Source organism: Ambystoma mexicanum, chromosome 3q (genome assembly GCF_040938575.1).
Source record: "Ambystoma mexicanum isolate Mex_15411 chromosome 3q, UKY_AmexF1_1, whole genome shotgun sequence".
Lineage (NCBI taxonomy): Eukaryota > Metazoa > Chordata > Amphibia > Caudata > Ambystomatidae > Ambystoma > Ambystoma mexicanum.
The window spans coordinates 1090164501-1090188684 of record NC_090926.1 but is presented as its reverse complement, the minus strand read 5'-3'; the positions used below and the strand labels follow the sequence as shown (position 1 = coordinate 1090188684).

Below are 24184 nucleotides of genomic sequence, written 5' to 3'. Positions count from 1 at the left end.
GTGATTTCCTGGGTATCTGATGGCAGTATCTGGCAAATATTGACCTAATATTTCAAGCACAACTTGTTGGCTTTGTTGTCGCTTGATTTTACAAGTCTTTAGTGCAAGGAAGAGCTACTTGAGTTCAGGCACACACAGATTCAAATACGCCTCTTATAAAATTGGAACAATTGCCCTTCCAGGCATAAGGATGGATGGAGCTGATGATGGAATTGATAGTAACTTTCTTAGAAATGTCCACTCAGCGAGTCACAATTTACCTGTCGGTACGTGACCCCATAATTCTGAGCCATAGACTGTGGCTACTGCCCAGTCTACTGAGAGTGACATGGACACCATTCTACAAGACTGCGGGTATGGCTAGGAAATATTAGATGTCATTGCAAACGGTACTGCATGCCCTTGGGCCTTAGTTTTCGTGCTCTATCCATTTTCAAATAATAATAACTGTGGACATTGGCAATTTTAAAACATTATTGTAATCAGACAGAGCTAATGTGTTCTGTTTCTTATTTCTGACAGCATAATAATTCGATTCATCTTGAGAAAAGGTTTTGACCAGAAACTCCAATCCTAGCACACACAATTGTCAGCCTACATGTACAATATGTACACTACAATCTATATAATCCAACACACGTGCATGGTCATACACTCACAGCATGGAAACGAGTGTTTTGTCATCTGGAAAACAATTCACATGTGTATACATCGTGGGACCAAACTTGAGATTTGAAAAGGGAACATGCAAGCACTGACTGCTCGATATGCTCTTGTTTCTATGCTTGAATCCTGTCATCCAATCCATGCCTGCCTGCACATTTGGCCCCGCACACTTCTACAGTGCCCATTATTTACTGCCCTTTTCCCCTCAGACAACAACGTACTATTTTATTATATAGCTACGCCCGTTTCCCCCATTGTTTGTCTCCCTAGTTTTATGATGTATGTGTTTTGTTGTGTCTGTCTAGGAATGTTTTCCCAAGCATTGTGATCTGATATGTTCTCTCCGCTTTTATACCTTTACCATTTCCAATGACCTTTCCTCTGCTCAGTTCCCTGCCCCGTGTTTGCAAGTTAGTAGGATGCAAAACCTCGCTGTAGCAATGCAATAGCAAAATAAAAAATATAAACGTCCGGTGAATAGCTGCAATCTTGAAAGTAAGATAAGGCGATTCTGCTTGATTAAAGTATATGAGGAGGGGAGACTAGTTGGTGTTATGTGCTTTCCTGTGGTCTCATTACTGAAAGTGCGTCTCCAGTGCAAGGCATACAGTGGGCCTCATGACGAGTTTGGGGGAAATATGTCGGTAAATCCAGAAAATGGCTGCCAAACTCGTTTACTGTTACTGCCAATCTGTTCTCTGGGTTAGCCACGGGATTAGGAGTGGCGGAAATGTGGGGTAAATCCCCATTTCTCTTGCCGAGAGGACCCCATGGGGATTTTTGGCTGGATTACCGTGAGCGGTAATTGCTCTGCAGCAATTGATGCTGGGGGTAAATCTGTGCTTCAAGGTCAAACTCTGAATTCAGTGATGCAGTAAAAATGGCTGTAATTATGTTAAGGCTCAAACAAGTGGTTGCGTCGGAATTACACCACTGTTCCACAGCACCAAACTCGTAATGAGGTCCAGTGACATGTGCAGTTCAGGTGTGCACACAGGTACTATAACATGACCACATGATCCCGTCTATAATCCTGAATGTGCCTACTTCTTTTCTGGGCCCTCAAATTCAGGATGGGGCATTTTTTCATTTGAATGGTTTAGCCCCTGCAAATGAATGAATCTGATTAATGGTGCATGCGTGGTGGCACTACCAAATTATTTGGGCAGGCATTGTGAAACTGATTAATCAGTGCATGCGTGGCACTACCAAAATGTTATCCCACCTGGCAGGCGACACACATTCAATCCACATTTCAAAGGGGACAGAGGCAATTTTCCTCCTTAGCAGATTACTTCTGCATTTTACCCGTGGTCGTATTGGTCATTTTGTAAATGTTTTTATATGGGAGAGGGGTTCGCCCACCACCTGACCCCTGCCACACACCACCCGCTAATGCCCTACCCCAGGGCCAGACTGGGAACTGAAAGAGTGGCCCTGGAAAATACCCCCACCACCTGACCCTGCCGCACACCACCCCCTAATGCCCTACCCCAAGGCCAGACTGGGAACTAAAAGTGGCCCTGGAAAATAACCCCATCACCTGACCCTGCCGCACACCACCCCCTAAACCCCTACCCCAGGGCCAGACTGGGAACTAAAAGTGGCCCTGGAAAATACCCCCACCACCTGACCCTGCCGCACACCACCCCCTAATGCCCTACCCCAGGGCCAGAGTGGGAACTAAAAGTGGCCCTGGAAAATACCCCCACCACCTGACCCTGCCACACACCACCACTTAAACCCCTACCCCAGGGCCAGACTGGGAACTAAAAGTGGCCCTGGAAAATACCCCCACCACTTGACCCTGCCACACACCACCCCCTAATGCCCTACCCCAGGGCCAGACTGGGAACTAAAAGTGGCCCTGGAAAATACCCCCACCACCTGACCCTGCCACACACCACCACTTAAACCCCTACCCCAGGGCCAGACTGGGAACTAAAAGTGGCCCTGGAAAATACCCCCACCACTTGACCCTGCCACACACCACCCCCTAAACCCCTACCCCAGGGCCAGACTGGGAAATAAAAGTGGCCCTCGAAGATGTTGTTTAACGTGGCCCCCTATTTTGCTGAACAAACGAGCACAAGGCGTGAGGCCAACACTTCTCTGAGGGGATTGGGAGTATCCCCCAAGAAAATGTGGAATAAAATTAGTCAAAATGAGTGCATGCTTTAAGCATATATGGATTAAAAAGTAATGTTTTAAATAAGATCATGATCTCTCAAAATAGCTCTTCAATAATAAAGGGCCCTGGGACGCTACACATTTTGCAGAAGAGAAAAAAAGAATTAATCCAGTATTAAAGGTGCCCAGATGACATGCATCCCTAATCCATTTCATCCTATTCCCGTGCTAGGAAGGGCACACAGATAAAAGGCATTCTGAAACGAGCATTGGCAATGGCACCAGTTTGGGCTTTTGTGTAGGCACGGGAAAGGCATTTTCCAGGCACTGCCGTAGTGGTATTAACTGGACTGTGTAGCAGCGCAAAGTGGTGCGTACCTGGGTATATAATAGCAGTGCCTGGTGAACGCCTAATATTGATACACAAGCTTAAACTGTTGGCTTTGCCAATGCTGGTTTTTAGTTCCCATTCCGGCCCTGTGCACTACGACCACTGGCGAACGTTTGATAAAAGTCCGGCAGATGAACAGAAAAGTATGTTATCTAGAAGTCTATTGGACAACTGTAAGACACTCCCAGTTGTCAGGAAACACCGCTTTCGTAAGAGAACAAAAGTGAAACCAGCTTTCAGAGTTCCTACAACACCATGGCGTCGATGCAGCCCGAGAAAAGCCTCCAGGAGGAAACCACCTGCTCCATCTGCTTGGAATATTTTAAATATCCGGTGACCACAGACTGCGGGCACAACTTCTGCCGTGTCTGCATCACAGAGTACTGGGAAGGGGTAGGTAGAAAGGGCATCTGCCCACAGTGCAGAGCCAGGTCTGCGCAGAAAGCACTCCAGGTCAACACCCAGCTGGCGAACATTGTGGAAAATGTCAAACAACTTGCAGCAGCAGCGGCATCGCCCAGAAAACCACAGGATGGGCAGCTCTGCGGCGAACACGGAGAGAAGCTGTGTCTATTCTGTAAGGAGGACGAGAAACCCATCTGTGTGGTGTGCGACCGCTCCGTCCAGCACCGGAAGCATGCCGTGGTGCCGCTAGAGGAAGCTGCCGAGGAGTACAAGGTATGTATGCACGTCACACGATTTATCGCACTAATGCTTCTGTGACTGAGCAGGCGAAGGCACTGGAATGCTTCCCTCTGGCATAGTCTAAAACTGGCAGAGTTTCTTATACATCAACCCAGGGCTCCACGTAAGTTTCCCAAGTGATAGTATTTTACTCACTGTTTTTGTTAAGGTGAGAGTAAAAGGATTTTAGTGAGTAAAATAGTAATTCCCATTTTCTATGGAGGTAAAAGCTGTATTTGATCTCTGACATATATTTTTATAATAATTCATGCTAATGAAAGCATGCTTTTTCATCTCAACGGTCCTTTTGAGATCCTGCAGTTGTATTTGTATGTTATGCTTTTTAAAGAAAATCTTATTTATTTAAAGGGGTAGTTTGGTCAGAAATGGTATTGGCCTAATGGATTGGGATTGTATTTCATAGCATACAGTGATCATTCTTAATACATTTGCAATGCAACTTACCAAAGTTATTCTCACTTTAACATCTGCGAAAGCGACGGCTCGGGTACCGCCATCTTGTGCTATGCTATTCTTATCCGTTGATCTGTCACCCTAAATTAAAGTGCTCTCGTGGCAATGATTCAGATCGCACACCAGGAACGCTGACATTACTACATGCGCCGGATGATCTCCACTTATTCAAATTACGTTAGTGGGCAGCGTAGCCAAACATACCCTGTCATCACCAACATCATAACATTATCTAACACAGCCAGGAACTTAAACACACACATCCACAAAAAAAGCCAAACTTTTGTTTGTTTTTACAAAACTGATAGAAACATTTTATTTTGAAGAAAACAGCAATATTCGGGAGTGTAACAAGTACTTTTCATTTTGACACAACAATGAAAACAGTAATGTCCACAAAGACTTGTTTTATTTTTTTCGGACACAGTTAATCATAGCTAGCGAACTTCGCATCCGTCAAATTTTTGGTGTAATTGTGAACGCTGATCTTCTAATGCCGAATCCTATCATCGATTGATTAATCCAAGTCTTTCCGTTCTTCACAGAAAGTAATGTTCCATGGCCAACGCACATGGCGCTCCATTACAGAGGAGAAATTAGTGCTTTAAAATGGAATTAAATTCAATACTTTCACAACCGCATGTTTCTAGAACCTACAGGATGCCATGTTGCTCCTTGTTACTTCAACTGCAAAAGGACCGATTGTTGTCTGGCGATCATCCCAGATAATAGTTATAATATGTATGAAATACGTGTTTGGCTTTTACTGTTAACAGCTGGTCTTGTGGGCGACTCCTTAGTATTCCTTTTTGATATTACACTTCTTCATTCAGAATGTCAAATATTATACGTTACACATGATGTCGCAATTCCTCAGAGTTTTTCGGTATAAAGCCTATACCGTGAAATTGCATTATATCAAGAAATAACTCTGTGACTCTGCGCCAATTTCTTTCAAAAAGTAATCTGATTTTTATTGAATCAAAAAATGTTTTTGTTTTCTCAATACGTCCTCTATAGGGTCAAAAACATAAAGTCATAAAGTCACAATCGTCCTGTATGACACGTGTTTCGGCTCAATGGAGCCTTTCTCAAATCTGGGCTACTCAGGTATATTCTAATAATATTCATAACATGATATATTATTGGATAGTTGATTCAAAAAATAAATGCCTGTTTTGTCTTATGACCCATACAATCCTCCCCGTTACAAATCCTTAATCTCTGTCTGTAAATTGGTATCTTGAACATAATTCGGGGGGGAACTATTATTGGGGGAATGTTGTGATTATACACAAATCTGTTTGTATTTGAATTTTTGAATCAACTATCCAATAATATATCATGTTACGAATATTATTAGAATATACCTGAGTAGCTCAGATTTGAGAAAGGCTCCATTGAGCCGAAACACGTGTCATACAGGGCGATTGTGACTTTTTGACTTTATGTTTTTGACCCTTTAGAGGGCGTATTGAGGAAACAAAAACATTTTTTGATTCAATAAAAATCAGATTACTTTTTGAAAGAAATTGGCGCAGAGTCACAGAGTTATTTCTTGATAGTTATAATATATTCGTAGTTGATCATTATTGTCTAAATATTGTTGAAGAAGCCGTCGTCCGGTAGGCTGTAGCCATGACAGGCACACATGGGTGGATCAGATAACTATGTAAAATCGAGTGCAAAATCATATTTCAGTACCCAGTTTATGATTGAATATATGCAGTACATTCTTATGTTGGCTATACATTTAAGTTACAATTGACAAGCACAAGGGGCCTCATTACAAGTCTGGCGGTAACCGCGGCGGTAAAACCGCCTGGTTACCGCCGGACTCGTATTACCATTCCACCTCCGTGACTCCGGGAATTACCAGGGCATTACAGCCCAGGTGTCCCGGGAGTCACGGAGGCGGAATGGTTTTAATCCCCATTCCCATTGAGTCCTATAGGACATAATGGGAATGGGGAAGTGGAAGCACTGTCACCATCTCGTGATGGTGCTGGTGTTTCCACGTCCGCCTGCAGGCGGGAGGTGTTCTTCCCGCTGGCGGTAAGATCACCTCCCGCCTGCAGGACTCGGGATCGGTTTACCGTCACTGTAAATTCCGGACCGCCCGACCCGTAGTGAGGCCCAATGTCTATTATTTGCATAAAATGTAACAGTCATCACACTTGCCATCCACACTTGGATAAATATTGTTTAAAATGTTGCTTACATTGTGCTTTGAGATTCCATTCTTCTGATGTGATGGGGGACCAACCGCTTCGAAAGACAGTTTTCTGAAATAGAAACTTTACTTTCTGGCGTAAGCTTTCAATATAGTGAATATTATTATATCTTTGTAGATTTTCAACACATTTGGTCCTTCAAATTCTTAGTGCTTTGGATTCAAGGACACATAACAATGGGACCCGTCATCTAGAGGTCACAGCGCGCCTGAGTATGTTTCGTTTTCGGTAACACATTCCACAAAAATGAACAATATCAGTGCCTATCAGTGTGTTGAAAAACAACGAAATATTTCAAATAAACCGCATATGATAATATTTACTTCAATGTTGAGGGTAATCAAGGCGCCTGTTTCCACTACTTAGTTTGTCCGGAAGAATGGCTGAGGCCTGAATGGATAATAGTGAGGGAGACAGAGAGGTACAGGGATCATGGAAGAGTATACAGGCACAAACATTGGATTCCAGGCATATGTTGAAGTCAACAAGAAGGCGTAGTTTGGATGCAGAAGTCACAGGAGAGGGTGTGAAGTCGTCCCATCCAGAAAGGATGACAGACACAGGGCCAGTGGATATGCACATATTGGCAAGGGTGAGTCAGAGAGACACCCATCTTGCCGACAAGACTTTCAAAGGAGGAAAAGCGCTGGGTGGGTATGAGAGAGGTAGGGACCAACTCAAGGGAGATCAGCGCTACCCCCCCGCCAGATCGATTGGTCTGAGGCTTGGAGAGGATGTTGTAGACATCATTGAGGAGGGGATCAAAAGCAGTGACAAAGCTGGCATTGAACCACGTCTCGTTGAGAGCAAGGACGTCAAGAACAATGTTTTTCAAGAAGGAGGCAGTTGCTAGTTAAGGCTTACTAGCTTCTGTGTAGATCTATTCCCACAATCATATTGATGTCTGCATTGGTGCAGGCGCCTCTGGTTGTCATCCACCTATGGGCCTCCACAGTAAGATGTAAATGTGCAAAGGCCACTGACGCAGGTTCATAATGCACATTGGCAGTACATATTCCATCCACCATTATTAATATGCTGTACAGAGGTGTTTCTAGGCGCGACAAGACAACGAAGGGGAAGACAAATGAGAACAGAACAAACGATCATACTAAGCCTTGTGTTATTCAGATTGTGCAAGTGCAAGGGGGATGGAGAGGAGAAGTGCCAGGGAAAAGGGAGAGTGCAAAATGCTAGCTCAAGTAAGTGCCGCCGGGGTGGCCGGTTCTAAGTAAGTGCAAGTAGGCAGGGGACTTTGGGGATTACAGATACAGTCCATAATGCTCTGTAGGTTGGGATGCAGAGCATGGGGCTACTCGTCATGAGGGAGCCTGGTCCCCATAAGCTATGGAACCGCTAGCCCTATGGGGCATGCATTCTACATAGTAAATATATAACACAATACGCAGAAACTTGTTTTTTGTTGGCAATAAAAAGGCTGTGGCTTTTTATTAAACATAATGCTACTAAAAATGTAACTTAGTATTATGGGTATTCCCCAACAAAAGGTGTGCAGTGTTTTCTTAGTTCTGTACTTTTGGCCACTTGTGCCAGGAAATGGAAGTTGCCCTTCTTTACTCCCAGGGTGTCGCCAGCATGAGCTCCCAGGTCCCTGTGTTTGGGACCTGTAAATTGGCCGGCGAGCACTGCTGTGCCTGATGACAATTTCCTTCCACGACTATGCCAGCTTTCGTGCACTTCTTCTTTTCCACGACTTTCAGACAACGACCGTTGTCCTGTGCTTGCCCAAATGTACCTTTTCCAGGGGTGGGTGGTATCCGGACAAATCTGAGGCTGCGACTGCGAACACAGAGTCCAGATACACTTAGGTCTGAGTGTTCTTCCTGCAAGTCTGCTCCTGCAGCACTTCCTATATAGGGCAAATATGCCCTACGGCCATGCCAGCATATTGTTACTGCCCACCTCCAATTGGCCGGCCTGTGCTGACTACCACTTTGTATCTATGTGTGTGGCTTTCTGCCTTTCCCCTCTTATATTGCTAGAGTATTCTGTCCACCTTTGAACAGATGGTGAGACACTGGGGGTTTCGGTGTAGATACAACCTGGCTGATAGCACCTTTTGTTGTGTCCTGTGTCCCCTCCCTGTCAGGCTCTTCCTGTAAATCCTGCATCAGGAGAGAACAGGGGGAGAGCAGGTGGAGTGTCATGTCTTATGGTCACCTTTCTTTTGCCCCCTTGCCCCTAGGTACCCTGTGGGCTGCTTTTAAGGACTTGTGCCTTTGAGCCGCATGGGGGGTGCCCCCTTATTCTGCAGCACTTGTCATAAGGTTCAGAGGGTGGCCAGGTAACCAGTTAGCACAGCTGAACGAGAACATCAGCAGTGGAGAGAGAGAAGCAGAAGGTCTTCAGTTGCTTCCAAAACCTGAGGCAGTCCAGCTCAAGTCATGCAAAGCCTGGGAAGCATCTGACCCGCAGAGTTGGAGGTGGATGAGCGGCAGGCTTGAAATGGAAAGTGCTTAGGAAGAGGGAGCTTGTTGTAGTGTTGTCCCTGGCACCAGGCTGCTGCAATGGTCCAGCCCACAGAGAACGAGGGCTGTGGAGACAGTGATCTGGGGGAAGTGGGAAAAGGAAGAATAACTATGCATAGGTGCAGCTGGTAGTTGGACTTCTTAGATATGTCTTTGATGTGAGGATTGAAGGAGAGGGTGGAGTCGAACATGACTTCAAGGTTTCTGGCTTGCGTAGAATAGCACAGAGAAGAGCCCAGGCAGGGTGCCAGAGTTAATTGTGGAAAGATCAAACAGCAGTCCTAATTGAAAGGATCTGTCTTGCTGGCATTGCGCCAGAGCACATTCGAGTGAAACACTTGAAATTGCCATACCAGCATTGATTGTTAAAAAATAAATGATTTACTTCACAAACAGTAATTCATTAAAAAGCCAATTTTCTTGTCAATTACACCTCAAGTCACATACGACTTCATATTATGTACAATGAAAACTGCTTGCAGGCACTGTGCGGAAGCTTGAAACTGCCTTTGTCAAACATTGTAAAGAGAGCCAGACATCAAGTAAACCTCAAAGTCAACCCTTCCACAAGTTCAAATTTGGGAGGGCAAACCTCTTTTGCAATGTTATGCGGCACAGCCTGGGCCTTAGAAACAACATTTGGTTCAATTCCATGCGTTTGCATGGCCAGATCATTGAACGTCAGATCTTTCAAGAATTCAAAATCCATCTGCTGGTAGATTGGCTTTGCCACCCACTGTTTGCTTCTATTGGTATACTCTGTGTTGTCACAAAGCATACCAAACATTCCTGACGTTATTGCTTGTTTCCTTCCAATGCTCTAGCTGTGTGCAAGTACGGTCAGTATTGTTCTGGCCTTCATACCGTCTATATTGAAATGTAAACTTTTAGGCCAGCGCTTTAGGCACATATTGTGGAACACCTCTAAATCAGTGTGGCAGAATTCGGTGAGTCTCCTCATGTCTTTTGAAAGCGTTTTGTCGCAGACAAACTTCTGAAGTGATGTTTGAGGCGGGGAGCTTTGACCCAACCACCTTTTCTCCTCCTTGCTCAATGGTCTATGTGCATATTCATGGAAATGTTTGTTTGCTTGCCAAGAATGTACGTTAGAACAATGTTGCATCACTGAACACCATTTTTCAAGTAGAATAACAACAGATCATTGACAAGTTTCACCAAAAAATATGTCATGGGTATCAGGCAGGTAGTTGGGGCAAGCTGGGTGGAGGCTTGGCAGGCCTGGCATAGGCACACAAAGAACCCATAGCAAATCCTTCCTTTAATTCCTTCCTAGTGTTTGTGCAACTTCCTGGTTGCCACTTCCTGTTGCCAAACAGGAAGTGCATAATGATTCATGAGCTCTCTAGCGTTTGGGTGTGGCTGGCTATATAAGCCACACCCAAGATTCTTCCAGTGCTTTATGTTGCTTACTGTGAGCTGGATCAGCAACACACTTACCGTTCTCTGGATCAGCCAGCCATTTCTTACCTGCTCTGGATCATCCTGCTTCAGCTACCCGCTCCGGATCATCCTGCTTCAGCTTACCTGCTCCGGATCATCCTGCTTCAGCTTACCTGCTCCGGATCGTCGTACTTCTGCTTACCCGCTCCGGATCATTCTGCTTCAGCTTACCTGCTCTGTTCTTACTTCATGCCGCAGCTATGTCCAATCAAGAGGGGACATCTACATTGGCACCTGTAAGAACAAAGAAGAATTGTGTTAGCATGCGCACATCAGTAACGCTGCGCATACTCACCGGATCTGCCCGCGACGCTGGAATCCAGGTCAGTTATACGAGCGCACAAACCCCTGCCATTACCAGGCACTACCAGGCGCGCTCTAATTGAAGGCGCTGTCCAAACCTACCAGCAGCTAGCTTCTACACACAGCACTACTCACCTATGAAAATCCCGGCAAACAAAGACAGTACCGACAATTTTGGACACTCAACATTCTCCGCGCAACGTTCACTTGTGGGAAGGACTTTCTAGCCAGTGAAGAAACTGGCGCCTTGAACACTCTGCCTTGCTGTAAAGGCATTAAACAGCGTTTGGCATCTGAACTCAGCCTACAGACATTAGCACCAAGCACATGAGTGAATCGCGCCCCTGCGAATGCAGGATGGAGTGCACACCCTACTAAAGATCAAGTTAAGCCCATAGGGGGACATCAAAGAACATAGTAAAGAGAAGGGAAGGGCCCAGGGGAAATAAGGTGAATTCAGGTCTAAGTGAACACCTTGTATATGACAGGTATTCCTCCGGGTGAAACAGGGGAAGTGAAGACTCAGGGTCAAGGAAGGCTCGTCCATCGCTCCTGCAGAGACACAGGTGAGTATGACAAAATGGTTGTTTACAGACTGTGACCAATTTTCTGTGGCCTTTTTTTCCAGCAGCTATAATTGTTTTCGAAATGGATTTTGCTTCGTGCCATTCATCATATTGATGTTTTATGTCTGAGAACTTGAGAACTGCTCTTGCATGGCCTTGGCAATTGAAACGTGCCTGTCAGTGGCTGTCAGGTCGGTGTGCAGTCCTTTCAATTGCAGAAGTTGAATGGATTTGAAGAAACCATATTTTTCCATGGCAACAGAAGATGTACATTCAGTTACTTGCACAACCACCAAACTCACAATTTTGTGGTTTCCATGTCTTGTAAGTGGTACGTGCAGCATTTAGCAGAAAAACCAGGAGTGTCTCACTGTCCATCACCAGCAAGCCAGAGTCTTTTGAGAGCATTGTCGATTGACAACTGTTAGAGTGTCCATGCCTAGCTATTAGCAGGGAATATACTTCTCATATTTGTAGTATTAGGTTTTTGAAAGGAACTGGAGTCCTACAAAGTTGGAAAAACTTGAATGTGAACTCAACGTTCATCCGCAAAATAACAATGCAGATGAACAAATTACATTTCCAGCAGGCACTTTTCCAAGTATGGGTTGAGCAGTCCATGAAAATGAGTTATGCTGGTGTACACGGCTACCCTTGATTTGCACGTTGGTGCCTTTAACTAAACTAGTAAACTCCACCAATACCTCCCCACAAATACTCAACATTTTCATGATCTCGATCAGGCAGCAGTCTTTTACAATTTATTTTGGTTCCTTTAATATCCAATTGTTTAGAAGTACAGTGGATTGCCATTCCATTGAGGTGGTTTAAGTCCTCAACACTAGGAAGAGTGTAGTCCACATTAAGAGCACAATCGTCAATTAATGGCGAAGATGCTTCAGTTCTGTGTGCGATACTTCCAATATGTCCACATCTATTAGGGAAACAGGTTGCATTTGCAGCTTCCTAGAAATAATTTGTTTATAGGGTGTTGATTGTGTGGGCGGTTCTGCAAGCAATTCAGCAACATCTGCTGTGGTGTCGTCTCTTCTATGTGATGTTCTGTGGTGTAACAATGGTCCAGGCATATTTTCCATGGGTCACTACTGACATTTAATTTGAAATCCCGCCACTGGGCTGCTGCATCAAGTCACGTCTGTTTGGCAACCAACATCATTGGTTAATCTAGTTGTCTGAGTCTTTATGCTCCTCTTCGTCCTATCCCTCTAATTTAAGAGAAAATAAACATGCTTATTTCATAGCACACATACAGAATAGATCAATAACAACTTGAAAATGTATTATCAATGGAGTAAGTCCTAACCAAATTATTTTTGTTTGAAAACCTTTATGTTATGTACCTTTTTTGGTGTATTTTCCTTGGAACTATCAAATTGGATTTGGCGACCACCAGACAAAGCTGAAAAACAACATTTTTAAAATGTATTAACCTTGAAATGTGCTCTTACACCTAAATAATCATGTATCCCTATATCAAAATATAACAAAATGTCATTCCAGAAGCAACTAACACATATTAAATATTACTTTACTGTAAAAAAAGGATAATAAATGATATTTTACAATATTTTACGTATACCTCTTGTCCTTGTGTGTCTTCTATTCCGGCCACTTCAGTAGCACAGTCCTTGTACATAATAAATTCAAATAAAATTGAATACATTTTCAAATAATGTGAGGTTAAAAGCTTTTGATCTCACAAACTACATCTTGAGAAAGTGGTTTTAAGGATTGTCAACCTTGAAATAGGAGTTAAACTCTCTAAAAAATGAAGTTTCAACCTCCAATAAAAAATGTTTAATTAATAATGTGGAGTCGAACAATGTGTGTTTGTGTGACATTTTTAAAAAACATATATGAAAACTAGACCTGATAACCCTAAGAGATGTTGCAGGGAGTTGCTTCGAGTTCACCCTGGCAAACATATTGATTAAACTGTGTACCCTTTAATGCCTTGTAATGTTATTTTGTTTCATCCATTAGATTTTTCGCTAAGCAGCTAAAGTTCATGAACTAAAAGAAACACAACTAACATGGTGAAAGGCTCTATGTTATTAAGTGACAAAGTATATTTTTCTGAAGGTTATTTTCATAGTTGCATGTGCTTCTGCAATAAATACAGAAAGGTTGTTGATGTAATGGTTTGGAATTTGATGACAGTATTGCAAATCATCACAAAAAGATTGCAACTTAAATGTAAAAAACATATTGTTAATCTATCACCATTAGTATAAATCAATATATTTTCACTTGTATTACATCATCCTCTGGACCGGTTGCAGTAGAAGAATAGAACGTTGTCGAAGTTTGAGGCTCCGCCTATGTAATGATGATTGAAATAAGAAAGATGTAAAAGCAAAATCCCAATAAATGACATTGAGAAGCCTAAAAGTTAACATTATACATAACAATAATCAATACGTTTTTGGTTGGAACTTGAACAAATACCTATTTTGTGTGGTCGCATGTCAAGGATTATTCTAAAAAATGTACTTGAAAGGTGAGTGTGTTCACTGTGGACTCTGAAATTGTGGCTGATATAGCATCCTGGTCCTTTAATTGATGCAAATAGTCACAACATTGTTTGTTAGAAAAAATACATTGGTATTATAATTATACCACATCAAAAACAAAAAAAATGAAGTTTGTGTCCAAGTCTCACCTTTAGGATGTTGAACGTGTCTGTGGTTTCCTCCATGATAATGGTCTGCACTTCCATCTGTGCAGTCTACGTAAAGATAGACATGGTAGTTTACCAAAAAAAATATAATTTTAAAAAGACGCAATGGGAGTTTGTGTTTGGTAAGGCTCCCATTGCTTAGAGGTATTTGAGTATCTCTCAAAGTAATCTAAAGTTACAAATGTATAAACCAAAGAAGATCGTGCCAAGAAGCAAAGACATGCATTTTTGTTACCTGCCCACTGACTATTTCCATATGAGTGTTCACTGCAAAGACGTATTATACATGCAAACCTAGAAATTGGTAAAATACATTTAAAAATGTAGCATCCACTACTCACCTGGGTCAGCGTGTGCTGAAATTGAGTTCGAACTGCATTGGGCAGTAGTTTTCCAAGTAGTTTGGAGCAACGCATTTTGGTGTACTGTGATTGTTCGGCAATATCTTCAGAGAAGTGCATACTGCAGACACAAAATCGATTTCCCCTCATGCCAGCCAAGACATCCTTGGCTCTGCTTTCAATTTCGGACACTGGAAATCCGCAGTTGGAGAGCCATGTTCTTATTAAATTTAAATCCTTCGGAAAAACATGACTGTACTATCACTTTTAGCATGGCTGGTATTACTGCAACTGAAAACGATACAAGAAGGCATTGTTCTAATGCCTTTATGAACTCTTCAAGAAATATTAAAAATATTAGCATTAAAAAAGTATCCGTGTGTAAACCAAACATCTCAAACCCTCTGATAATAGCAATAAATTGACTTTATAGAAAATGGCACCGAAAGCACATAGAAAACATGGACTACTAAAAATGACGTCTGAAAAAATTACTTTGTATGTAATGTTATGTCCTAATTACAGAGATGAAAATGATTATGTCGGTTGATAAGGGTGTAGACTTTTTAAATAAAATAAAGTGACTATATGGTATACATTGCAGTATGGAGCAATAGAAAGTGTCCTAGTGGAGATCATTGACAATACAGAAAACTACACTAAAAGCGGACTAACCATTACTTGGAACAACAGATGAGCCGATTCAGCGATCAAAGTATGAAATGGAGAGATGCTAATGTCCTTTGTGGATTTCACAGATGTTCTCTTGGTAACTTGTAAAGTGTTTATAAAGGCTTACAGAAGTGAATGTGGATGTGAATGTCTGACGTGTTTTTCGCACCCACCAGACATCTCTGACAATGGGGGTCATTACGAGTTTGGAGGTAGCCATGGTGCTATTAGTGCCATGGCTGCCTCTAAACCCTGGTCCGGGTCCGGTCTCACTGAATGTGGACTTACCGGGTCATTCTAACCTTGGAGGACCCGGTAAGTCCCCATTCAGTAAACCATTCCCCATTCGAGCCCCCATAGGGCTCAATGGGAATGGGGAAGATGCTAATAACGGGCCCGCAAATAGCAGGCCCGTTATTTGCACCCTGGTCCCCTAACAGGACCCACTAAGGACGTCTGGTCTGACCAGACATTTTCAGTGGGTCCAGTTAGGGGACCTCGGAATAGGGCAGTAAGGGTTTACCGGCACCGGCATCCTTACCGGTGCCGGTAACCCCTTACTGCCCAACTCGGAATGACCCCCAATGTTTGACCTCCTGAATCCTTCCAGTGCAGCCCCCTTGATAGCCGAGGGGGGTTGGATGAGGATGAGGCGAGCGAGCGCTGATGCCCCGGGACAATGTTCAAGGGACACAGGGATATGTTGATTGCAGGGACAGGGTCTTCAAAGGGGAGTTTGCAGACACCAAGTCTGGGGAGGCCATGTGGACAATGGCCGCTCTGCGGAAGAACCCTTTGAGGTGTACATGGTGTTTGGCACCTTAAGGCTTCCCATCCATCCAGCCTCCTTGCGAGCAAAAGCCCACAGGTGCGAACTGTCATTGATCATTGATACTGGAGGGGGCATGGATGTGGATGAGTCGAGCGGAGAAGGCCAGGAACAGTGTTCAAGGGACAGAAGGATATGTTGATTGCAGGAACAGGGTCTTCAAAGGGGAGTCTGCAGATACTGGGTCTGGGGTAGCCATGTGGACAATGGTCGCTGTGCGGAAAATGCCTTTGAGGTGTACATGCTGTCTGGCACTTTGAGCCTTCCCATCCACCAGCCCTCTTGCGAGCGCACGCCCACAGGTGCGCACTGTCATTGATGGTGGAGGGGGGGGGATGAATGTGGATGAGGCTAGCTCAGAAGGCCAGGAACAATGTTCAAGGGATACAGGGATATGTGTATTGCAGGAACGTGGTCTTCAAAGGGGTGTCTGCCGACACTGTGTCTGGGGTGGCCATGCAGACAATGGTCCCTGTGTGAAAGAACCCATTGTGGTGTACATGGTATTTGGCACCTTGCGCATTCCCATCCTCTCAGCCCACTTGCGAGCGCACACCCACAGTTGCGAATTGCCATTAATACTGGAGGGGGGTGGATGAGGATGAGGCGTGCATGATAGGCCAAAACAAGTGTTACTGCACACCAATATCTTACAATACTCATATGTGTGGACGTGTAGCGGACTTACAAAACATTTCTCACAGCTGTTCTGCTTGAATAATTTTTTATTGGATGGCAATGACATTATAAATTATACTGCTGCGGTTGAGGTACTAGCTGCATAAATCCAATCCGCTGTCACTGGGGAATTCATCACGAATGGCTCGAACCACACAGGCAGGTATTATTCTTCTGACGCGAAATCCCAGTCTTCCATGAATCCGCCATGTAAACGCGCAATATGCCACAAATCTGTACCACCTGTGTAAGAAATACAGACATAGTTTACTGAATGAAGCCAATAATAGAATTTTTTTATTTGCACTACCTTGTAAAATGCATGCCATTGATTTGATTTAAAAAGTATCTTTTCAGAAAACGTATTGACAGTACTTGTGATTTAAAGTACGGATCAGTTATAAATGTGAACGCATATTAAAGAGACACAATTTTTGGAAATATTTAAAACTTAAAAAAACGTAATTGTTCGGTCGATAAATCTACAGTGGAACACTTTGGCTTGATTTCACAATGAGTACATTATTCAATTTACAGAAACATTCCCGTGTCAGTGACCCGTTAATGTAAGGGAACAACATATGTTAATCGTCTATATTGGAAACAAATAAGATATATAGAGTGAACATACTCGTTGCGAACTGTAGCTTGAAGTTCGTGCATAAGCACCATCATCATTAGCAGCACAGATCTTGTACGGCACGCTGCCCTGAAGTCATGCAGCCCGGTAACGCATTGTAGTGGTGTGTCTTCTTCGGCAATGTAGGCCATGCAGCCAGAGTTTTCTCTGCAGCAGCAGTTCTCCATCAGAGTAGGCAAAAGCTTACAACGAAAGCAGGTACACCCAGTGGAAACGTCTTCCATGCGACCGGGTTAAGTCTCAGCCTCCGGCGATTGAGCCTCATGACTTTCATCCGATTCCACATCGTATCCACTTTTTTCTCTTTCAAGGATCTCCTCTTCTGAGTATTCAGGCTCGTACAGGTAGGGCTGAATTGTTGCCAAAGTTTGTGAATATTGAAGAAGAACAGAAAAAATAGAGAGGCAAATAAACACCTTTTGTTTATGTAAAGCAATGAAAAGAGGTTTCCTATTAACATTGAATGTTAAAATAAGACAAGCAAAGAAACAACCAATGTCACAAAGGCACATTGTAAAAAGGCAAGATTAGTCGTCTAATTCCATTAAGATATGCCCTGAAGAGTCAATTTCATGTCCACACAGGTGACAGAGTCTAGCTGGCCGTGTTACACCCGACCAAGGTCCAGTATACTCTGACACAGGTAAAATGTTGAGGCGCAGGCACATTATGAATCATATCGGAGGGATACCAAGCTTGATTAAGGTACCACGTGGAAGATCTGTAACGGAGCCCTGACTTGCATATTGTGTCTATCGCCACTTCTCTGATAGTTTATGGATAGATTGAGAGCGATCCCACCATATCGTCTTCTCTTTCAATTTTTCCAGAAAAGTAGAAGTGGCTTCACAGGCTGGAGGCATTGTTAACCCCACTTCGTTCAGATGGCTGTTCACCGTGCCCCTCAGCTCCGTGTAGGATGTTCAACCGATAAGCCCAGCAAGGAGTTGAGGTCACTCAATAGCAACATTTTCAGCCATAGCTAGTATCTTGGCATGATATTTAGTAATGTAAGAGAGGGCAGCCGCAGCCCCAGAGCCTCAACAGGGGTGGCAGTAGGTGCACCCAACATGGAGCACCTCCATCATCCCTTCTATGGGGAGACCACCATGCTTGTAAACAGCACTTCTCATTGCCTGCCATTTACGAATAGATTTAACAGGTAAGGTATCCGCATAGACGTCCGTCGAGGGAAGATTCCACGCAGGCAGGCCCAAGTAGATGTTATCCTTCACAAAGTCTACTTTTTCTCCACCTAACAGACAGGAATGCTTTAGCTTACAAGAGGGACGCTTTCCAACTACCATAACCTTGGTCTTATTCAGGTCAATTTTTGTATTATTAGACTGGGCATCTAATGTGTGCTGCAGACCAATGGCCGTCTGATCCAGCAGAACAGTGTCGTCGGCGTACGAGAGCCACACCGTGCTCTCGCTGCCAAGTTTAGGTAGAAAATGATGGTCAGATCGTAAAGCCACATTCATGTCAGCAACATACAGATTACATTTGGACAATTTCAAAAGCTCTTTACGCCGAAGTGCTGCATGTAATTATTGGTACAAATATAAGAAATTATGACAATTCAAATACAGAAGAGAACAGCAAGAACTGAAACAAGACAAAGCTCAACCATAAAAGAGGACATTTAAATATGATGGCCTAGCAAATAAAGACTCATTTAAAGACAATACATTGTATTAGACCTTTACATTGTGGCTTGGCCTTGCTGCTAACACTGAACATTTCCCTCGAGCAGGGTAGGTGGAAGCTTGCGGCAGGCCCTCTGTGTCTGTTATTTCCTATATTTTGTTGGGTATAGTTTTATAACTTTTTCTTTTTGGCTATTAGGTACAAGCTGGAAGTATTGCATTTGGCCAAAAAGACACAAACTCACTTTAAGTAGAAAAAGTTGTTTTAATAGCCTTCCCTCCAAATCCTCTTTGGTAATAATTCTGTCCAAAATGTGATAGATCCTGGTTAATCCTCCCTCTTCATTTTCTTTATCAGTGCTTCCGGCTCCCCTGTCAGGTCACTCTTCAATGCATGTATTATGTGTGCTGCATTTTCCAATTAACCAGCATGAGCTGCTCCCACCTCTGTACCCCCAACCTGAACCACCTTACCACCAGCTCCTGATTACTGCATTGCAGCTTCATCTCAACAACTCTTCTGTTGTCCTGCTCTCTTATCCAGCGATTGTCCAAAACTCCAGGCCTTGGGTACGCCATCCCTTTCTTGCACGACAACTGAAAAACAAAACATCAATGAAGACCCATCCCCATCTTCGATCCCAACAATAGCCTAATCATCATATATTCCTGAGATAAACACTATTTTAGTCCAACCTTCATCTCCCCAGCTTCATCAGCTCCTTTCCTCTTTTCTCCTTTTCTCACATACACAATCTTCTTCCCTCCAAAGCAGCTCTCTGCCTATTCTAATCTTAATGTGCACCTACGTCCCTATCATCTTCCCCCTCAAGACCTTGAAGCCCTTATGCAATATACCCAACACCTGTTATATGACACACTTCCCCTCCTTTATGCCTGATAACCAACACAGAGCCACATTTTCCCAATTCCTTTCGTCTTTAACTTATATAAGGTCCTTCCTCCACCCCTCTTTTCACCTTTTCCACTTGCTGATCCCCTTTGAGTCTCCTAATTAATATATCCAAGCCCCTCTCTATTAATCTCAACTCCTCCCATGCCATGCCTTCCATACTTTTCCTTTCAACCAACTCTGACACTCTAAAAGCCCCAAAAACCATCATGAAAAACAAGTGCGAAACAACATTGTCTCCCACACCGACCAGCACACTTCCCACATCAACCTTACCAACAGCTTGGATGTCACTAGCTTTCTCTGAGACACCACCTTGCTGCTTTCCCTTGACCATCCCTGCCGCATTCTCATAACCATTTCCCCCACCAACTAGCTTCAAATTATTTTGCCATAAAGGAAATTCCTGCCAGCTTGTTTGCAAAAGTCCCCCATGATAAGTCATTGCCCACCACCCACAAAATGAACGCCATTGATATCATCTCTTCTCCCCTCCTTCACATCCAACCAACCCTTCCAATACCATGCCCTCACATTCACAACTCTGAGCATGCGCTGCTGTATCCTGTACTGGATAATGCTGACAAGGACTTCTCAGCTAGCTCCAGGGCCCTTAGTCTCCCAGATGCCAGAGACCTTTCGGTATCGGCACTTTCCACCTCTAACGCCAACAAATGGAACCTCTGCCACTGAAGTGATGGAGCGACCACTATGCTGTTATTCTTACCGGACATATATTTCACTCTACATACAATATTGTGATGAGGCACCTCAACACAAAAATCCACTGTAACTTAGTGATGCTCTCATCCAAGGCTTCAGCTACACCTTGGCTGTCCACTAAAATTCACCAATTCCCTTCCGTACAACCTGAACAGCACCACTAATTTATCTCTCCATCTATACAGCTGCCTCTCAGTGCACCTCCTACTTAGATTATGACTGGGCGGTAGCTTTCCTCAGGTTTTGGGACAAGAAAAATTGTGCTGGGAAAATGGGAGGCCCTGAAGGTGCCTAGGACTACTGCACCCTGAAAATGACATCCCGGATCACTGTATCCACTAACCTTTGCTTGGCTTTGTCGAACAAGACGGGAAGAGTAGACATGAGTTGGCAGGGAGGGGAATAACATTCCATTTGAAACCCCTGCACTGTTTGCAATACCCAAGGATCTGAAGTGAGCTCCTCCCACTGAAAAAAGTACCTTGCTAACCTTCCCCCCAAACCTTTGCTGAAAGAAACACCTAAAATATGTGGCAATACCTGTAGCTGTCCTTGCGCTGCCAGCACCTCTGCTGGCACGTCCTCTCCATTGAAACCCCCTATGGGGGCAGAAAGCGGTTTGGGCTCCTTCAGCAGAGGAAGAATGATGTGCATCGCTGGATGCATATTGGTTGCGACGGGTAGAGCCCCGCTGGAAGCAGCCAGAACAGCAGGCTCTACCTCGTCCAGCCTTGTCAAAAACCTTGGGGCGAAAACATTCCTAAGGTCAGCCTGAGCCTTATCCAAGGCACTGAAAGTATGCACATAAGCAGATAAAGCCTTAATAAACCTTTCACCGAACAGGTTGCCCTGGACTTTAGGCCCTTCCTCTCCATCTGCCATATCTGCTCATTTTGAATCAATGCGCATAAGAAGAGACTTGCACCTTTCTTTGGAAATGGTGGCGTTGTTATCGCCGAACAGGCAGACAGCCCTCTGCACCAAGCCCCGAAGAGCTTGAACATTGACTGCGGGACCAGACAGTGCAGCTTTTTGTGCTAATTCAAACATCTCTATTAAGGGACCCAAAATATCCAATAGCTTATCCTGGCAACTACTTTAGGCTTTGTCAACACCCTTCTTTGGGGTCCTTCACTTTCTGGGACAAGAAAAACACCATAGGATGGTCAATGTCAGGGATAAGTGCCACCTTGTCATGGATAACAGGTCATTACAGTACTTCTAACACTGTGTGGGTAGGACACACCAGTGTCAACTGTGTACTTTATAAGACAAAGCCACTGGTAGAATATAATTCTGAACAACACTCAATGCTCTCAACACAATTTCAAACTGTGGAAACCAGCAGTGTGGGCTGCTGCTGAACACTACACATGCTGTACTGTTCCGGGCTTCTAGTAAGTTGGCACATATGCCGCCACTCTGGACCATTGCAAGCTGTGTCACTCATGTTCAAACATTCTGACTGCAGCGCGATTGATAGGCCCCCACAGATCATGAGGACCATTTCACCTCTAAAGCTCTATGGTTCATAATTACTAGAGTAAGCAGAATTAACATTTTGAACATCCTGCCAGGAGAATTTCTATAGTATGCCAGTTGCGGTAGGTTTAGGTACTAGAGTCCATATGGCGCTGGGTGAATGGAACCTTCCTAATGCCATCTGGTAAATATGTTTGTCTTGAACATCTCTTCTTACTATTTCATTTAAATGACCATAATGCAATTTAGATTCAGATTATTTTAATAAATGAGTCATATTTATCTCTCTTTATTTATTGGATATTTGTAAGAGGCCTATTCAACAAGCAGTGTTTCAAGGCTCCACAAGACAAAAGGGGGGGTGGGAACAAGGGAGAAAGATAGAATAACATGTTTCCTAGGCCTTGTGACATTCGGATCGTGCAAGTGCACAACAAGAAGTGTGGGGGTGGGTGGGTAGTGCCGGTATGCGCAAAAGTGAAGTGCTACCATGGGAAAGGAAGGGAGAAGGGGCGAAGTGAAAGAGCTAAAGGGAGGCCAGAGGGCAAGTGCCATGGAATGCAGGTAAGCACAGGGAACGGTGGGGCGCCTGGGTCCCTGTAGTACTCAGAGGGAGCCAGCCAGACAGGCAGCCAGTCACTGAGACAGAAGAAGCTGTTAGCAGGGGAGGAGGATGGTGAAGGAGGAGGAGAAAGGGAGGGTCTTGAAAAGTTACAAGAACTTCAGGTGATCCAGCTCAAGCCTAAGAGGGGCAGGGAGACCATTCCAGAGGGAGGCTCCTGCGGAGGAGAGTTATCTACCCCCCACTCTTTGCTTAGCGAAGCGTCTGATTTGCAAAGAGTTGGAGCTAGCAGACTGAAGGGCTCTCGCAGGGAGGTATTTAGGGAGAAAGAGGTGAATGTAGCAGGGTCTGAGGCCCCAGAAAGACTTGTGGATGTTGCAGGGGGTCTTAGATTTGATCTTAGCAGCAACCAAGAGCCAGTAGAGAGAAATTTGGGCTTGAGGCCAAGAATAAGTCTTGCAGTCCTATTCTGGATTAGTTGAGGGGGACAAAGGCAGGATGAAGGAAGATTGAGGAAGAGGCTGTTACAGTAGTCAAGCCTATAGAGGACCAGAGCTCTGGAGACATTGAGTTTCTTGGGAAAGGTGAGGAAAGGGAGACTACCTCTGAGAAGGTGCAGCTGATGGTGGGCCTTCTTGGCAAGGTCAGCAATGTGAGGAGAGAAGGAAATGACACCAAGGTTGTTTGCCTCACAAGAGGGTGAGGGGACCCATAGAGGGCGGCCAGAGGGAGGGAGGGAAGGTGTGCCTGGGGTCCCAATGAAAAGGATCTCTGTCTTACTGGCATTAAGAGGAGGAAGGAGAGGGAAGCTTGAAGGAGAGCTGTGTGTCATCTGCATAACACTGGAAGTGAGGGGAGAAGGAAGAGATCAAGTGGGCCAAAGGGGTGAGGTAGATGTTGAAAAGCCATGGTGAGAGAATAGAGCCTAGAGACAGGTGGAGAGTGTGATAGGGGAGATACAAGTGCCCAGTTGAACCTGGGTAGGTTGGTTGGAGAGAAAGGAAGCCAACCAGTCTAGTGCCATGCCCATGATACCAAGGGTGTCACAGAGCCGATTTATAAGGGTGGCATGATAGACCATGTGGAAAGCTGTGGAAAGATCCAGGAGGATAAGAACAGAAGGAGAGATAGAGTCAAGATCAGAGAGCAAGTCATCACAAGGGTTTAGTAGAGCAGCTTCCGTGCCTCTGGCAGCACTGAAGCCAGACTGGTGATCATGGAGACAGCCGATAGATTTGGTATGTTGGGTCTGTTGGGAGATGACCAGCTTCTCCAGGAGATTGTCCACAAAGGGGGTAATGGAGATAGATTGGTAATTAGCAGTGCAGGAGGGGTCAGAAGTGGGCTTTTTTAGGAGGGGATGCACAAGGGAGTGCTTGGGGGGGGAGAGGAAAGGAGCCAGTGGCAAAAGAGTGGTTACAGGGAAGGAGTGAGGGAGGCAATGTTGTTCTCGATAGTTCTGGAGGAGCAGGGGAGCACCTGTTGGAGGTGACCTTCATAGACAGGACTAGTCTAGAGACATCATCCGGTGCTATAGGAGAGAAGGAGGAGAGAAGTAGGGGAGGGGAGTCAAGGGAGGCATGATGGCTGGGGATG

At 44.4% G+C, this 24184-nt stretch overlaps 1 protein-coding gene across 1 annotated transcript in view; it reads left to right on the top strand.

Annotated features, from left to right (window-relative positions):
* Positions 1 to 3411: 3411 nt before the first annotated feature.
* The window catches only part of LOC138447631 (E3 ubiquitin-protein ligase TRIM39-like), a 170871-nt gene continuing 150098 nt past the window's right edge, over positions 3412 to 24184 (top strand). Inside the window, exon 1 of the mRNA XM_069603829.1 lies at positions 3412 to 3865. Coding sequence (XP_069459930.1) covers positions 3443 to 3865 — 423 coding nt within the window. The 5' untranslated portion in view covers positions 3412 to 3442. The remainder of the gene's footprint in view (positions 3866 to 24184) is intronic.